A 4,225-nucleotide genomic window follows, 5' to 3' on the forward strand; every position below is an offset into this window, starting at 1 on the left:
GGGGGGGGGGGGAAGGAAAAAAACCTTCCTTGTCTGAGGGTGTGAATTGCTGCTGTACCTTTTTTATTTCTTCCTTTTTAACTCCAGGTCAAAGAGACGGTATTCTCCAGGTAAAAGCAGGATCTTAGGGCCTACATTTCCATTGCAATGACAGCATGACTTTAACCCTGCGTCCAGAGCTTCAGAGAAGAAAGTGTCTGTTCAGCCTCTCTCCTTGAACCAGTGCTGGAGCAGGATATAATATCTGAATAATTTACAAAGGCTCTTCATTAAACAGATTTATTTTTGGCAGCTTTGTTAGACTGCTCCTTTTAGGAACGAATAGGAAGTTGGTCTGGTCTCATTAGGACATCCCTGTACGAACCCTTCCTGCTGGGGCGGGGGACTGGGACAGCCCATTGCTCCATTAGCAATGCTAAATATAAACTCCCAGTCCCAGGGTAACCAGGCTCCAGCACCAGTGGCCAGGGGACCTGGCGAGCGAGGACGTCCCCAGGCACGCATGTCACGGCGAGCAGGAGCGAGGGCAGGATCTTCCCTCCAGCCTCTGCAGGCAGGAGCCCAGCACGGGAGAGGCCCAGTCCCGCACTGGCCCTGAGCTGGAGGCTGCTCCTGCTCTCTGGCCAGGCAAGCCACAGGCTTGGGCAAGGGCCGGGCGCAGTGAAAGGCGAAGCTCAGTGTGGCCACAGCGTGGCTCAGCCTGGAGGCGCAGGGCTGGGGCAGACACAAGGCCAGCAGCCACACTGCGAGGTCGCCACGCGTGCCACAGTGCCTGACAGCCACACTGAGGGCAGGCACGGCTCCTGACCCTGGAAGGCTGATGCCAAGCGGGCTGTCGCAGGAGAGGGCAAGTGACTCCTCCAGCCCCTGTGAGACCCCTTTGCCAGCTTCCCACACCAAATCGCCGTGCAGTGTCAGGCCCTCAACCAGGCTGCCCACGTCAGCAGCCAAGTCCCTGACTGCCCTCTGCAGCCCCTCCAAAGGGTGGTCTGGCTTCCCTAGGGCCGGACATGCTCCCTGGAAACCCACCTGCAAGCTCAGCCCAACCCCAACCCAGCCCTGGCTGCAGAAAGAGCCTGGCATGACCTTGCTCCTGGATGAGGTGTCAGGGGAGAGGCAGGGACCCATCTGCTTCAGGTGCAGCGTTCCACAGCGTAGAACAGCCTCACAGCAGACGAATGTTGGTTCACTCAGAGAGCTCCTACACATGTGCTCAGCGCTCCCTTCCTGCGCTGGAAAAACCCCTCCTTTCCTGAGCCAGGTCTGAGGTGGGCTGTGAGAATCCCCTCCTCTCACCAGGTTGTGATCAAGGCAGGCTCCTCCACACAGTTCTGTCACCATGCCCAGGCCATACTCACCCCCGCTGACACACGCAGGGCCGCTGCTTGGGCAAGGTTATAATTCCCCCTTCTTCAGATGCAGATACATTGCCCGGCTGGAGACAGGCCCGTTAAAGAGTCATTTACTAGGCACAAGCGAGTTTGTGTTCCCCTGGATTGGGATTTGCCAAGATTATACCATAAATTAGCGTGTTTCCTGGAAGAAAGTAAGGAGAGGGGAAAAAAAAGATAAAATGGAACATTTTGTAGCCAACATAAAAGCCAATAAAGGAACATTTCATTTCTCGCTTGGGAGGGAGCGCCTGCGAGCTGTCGCAAAGAGAAGGGACAGCGGCACAGTGTGAGCAGGGCTCCCGTGCTGTCCCCGTGACCAAGGGAAAACTCGAGATCCACCATCGCCCCCCACTGCCGGGGAGCCCGCCCGGGGCAAAGCTGCGGGCAAGGTGGCCGGTGACTGTGCGGCTGCCCAGCTGGTCCCGGCACGTGCCTCGGAGAGGCTCTGCCAGCCCTCGCCGCAGGCCGAGGTCCGAGCTGAGGAGGGTGTGTGCTGCTGAGCCGAGGGAGGCTCCACGCTGCCAGCCCAGGGCCTGGGAAGTGTCTCTGCGTCCTCCTCTGGGAAGTTCAACCTGCTCTTGTAACTGCTGTTGTTGTTGAAAGTCCATCAACCTCAGGGAGAGCCTGGTCCTGTCTTACCACGGACAAATGCCTCACGGCTTTGGCAGCGCCATCATTAGGAATACCTGGCGTGTCGGTTGCTATGTGGCAACTTTCCTGCTTTATCTCAACAGGAAAAAACTTCATTCGAGTTAAAGAAGAAATTATAATATCTAGATGAGGGGTGAGCTGCAGAAGGAGAGCAGAGGTGCTACCTGGCTCAGCAAGCAGACAGATATTCCTGCGTGTCTCTCAAAAGAGCGTACACAGGCACTAAAAGGCAGCTGGCACCGGGTGAAGAACGTGCCTTTGGCCCTGGCTGCCCTCCTCGTCTTACCTGAGGGGACTGGTGAGGCAAGATCACGCTCTGGAGATCTCATGGCACACCCTGTCCTGCTCCGCACCATGACCAGCCCCTGCCATGTCCTGGATGGGGAGACACTAACGGGCAGCAACCGCTCTGCAGGTGCAGCACACCAGGTCACCTCCAGCACCTCCAATGGGGGCCAAGTCTGTAAGATGGGGGAAACAACCTGCCCTGTATTTAGGGGCCATCTCTTACGTGTGTGTACATGTTGCACAGGGCAGTTGACATCGTGGTTTTGGTCTCTAGCTGCTGCAGGAATACACCTAATCTGTTTTTCCAAAGAGCAGCAAACGTGAGCCTCCCGACTCACACACATGCTCAAAGGGGTTTTTCAACTAATAGGAGTAACTTAGAACAACATGGGAGCCCTTCTGCAGACAAAGCAGGAACAGTCTGAACAGCGCAAACCCCACGGGCAGCGCCCGTTAAAGAGGGTCCCAAACTCCGGGTGCTCCCAAGCTCGGGCTGAGCTGGCCCAGACCAGAATGTCCTCAGTGGCCACACACATGGGCTCACAGTGGCCGACTTTGCACCAGCACTCCCACTGCAGAGCGCAGGAGAGAGCCCACAGCCCCCGATTTCCAACACGTGATTCCAAGTACAGCATTTGCATGCTGCACATTTCTTCTGCACAACATAATCATCTCTGTAACAGATACCTAATTCCTATAATGGAGTGGGGACCGTTACCTGTTCTGTGCTGGGGGCAGCCGTGGCAAAGCTCTCAGCCCGGGCACTGTCTGTCTGGATCATCACATAGCTGAGGGCAAAACCCTCGTGCATCCCATTGTCCCTTCCTTCCCCCCACGCAGCAAGGGGACAAGCCTAGCAGGAACGGGCCGTGCGGGGAGGCAGGCCTGGGCTCTGCAGGGAGGGGGACAGCAGGGACCCAGCCCGCACTCCCGCACACACCGATTCCAAACCGCATCCCGCTGCCCTTGTGCAAGGCCCACGCCGGGGCGGCTCAGTTTCTCTACACGTGAAAAGGGGACCAGGATGTCGATGCACTGGGAGGAGACTGTCTACCCTGTTTTCCAACCCTTATTCTGCAGGGACATAAAGCCTGCCTGCACTATTAATAATCCTTGGCATGAAGCTGTCACAGTTTTCACTAATATGGAGATGTCGAAGTGAAAAAGCTACTGCACAATATGCAGGAGGTGTCACAATAACTCAGCTGCTATATTGTTCTCTTCAAAAATAAATACCACAACAGCCCAGCCCGCAGTGCTGGAGTCATGACGTGTGGGGTTTTATTTTTAATCAGAAAATGTACTGATTTTTGAAGATAGACAGAGAGCAGCATCTGCAATTGATGAAAGCTCCCTGGCGCTCACACACACCAGCCCTGCTCCTGCCCCTTGTTCTCGGGCTGGATTCCAGGGACCCGATCCTGCCTCAGCTCTGCTACATCTGTGTCGTGGCTTCCAAGAGGCCCCATGGCAACAAAGTTCTTCCAGCAACAAAGTCTGTGGCTAAATTCTCACCTCTCTGCTCCCTGTGGGGATGCAGCTGGTCCCCCAGGACACAGACCCCTGGGTCTGATCCTCCGGCAGCAGGTTTAGGACCGGAGTTGCATCCAGGGCAGCGTTTTCCGATGTCCAGAGATGGGAAGATTGGCGGGGACCAGCTGCAGGTGGATTCCCTCGCCTTTGCCTCCCCCGGCGAGCTGAAGGAAAACGCCCCCGGGGGTGAACAGCCCTGTTCCCCGGCGGGGGAAAGGGGTGACAACGAGCCCCGTCCGCGGGCGCTGCCTGCGCGGGCCGGATCCTGCCCCGTCGCTGCAGGTTTCAGAACCGGGACGGAGCTGGGCGCCGGCAGAGCCCCCCGGGACACCACGGGACGGGGGGGCCACGCCGGGGGC

At 57.2% G+C, this 4,225-nt stretch overlaps 1 protein-coding gene across 1 annotated transcript; it reads right to left on the reverse strand.

The window, feature by feature from the left end:
- Positions 1–297: 297 nt before the first annotated feature.
- On the reverse strand, positions 298–2,468 carry LOC113489338. Its single transcript, XM_026864965.1, has 2 exons — positions 2,332–2,468; positions 298–1,536 (listed from the first exon to the last, which is right to left on the reverse strand). Exon 2 carries the CDS (start codon positions 1,339–1,341, stop codon positions 298–300), a length of 1,044 nt encoding a protein of 347 aa, XP_026720766.1. The 5' UTR covers positions 1,342–1,536; positions 2,332–2,468.
- Positions 2,469–4,225: the final 1,757 nt, after the last annotated feature.

This window comes from Athene cunicularia (genome assembly GCF_003259725.1).
Source record: "Athene cunicularia isolate RWA chromosome 28 unlocalized genomic scaffold, athCun1 chr28_part1, whole genome shotgun sequence".
Classification (NCBI taxonomy): Eukaryota; Metazoa; Chordata; class Aves; order Strigiformes; family Strigidae; genus Athene; species Athene cunicularia.

Coding starts and splice junctions, on each gene's coding strand:
- LOC113489338 (XM_026864965.1), bottom strand. CDS start 1,341: ATGGTGACAGAACTGTGTGGAGGAGCCTGCCTTGATCACAACCTGGTG.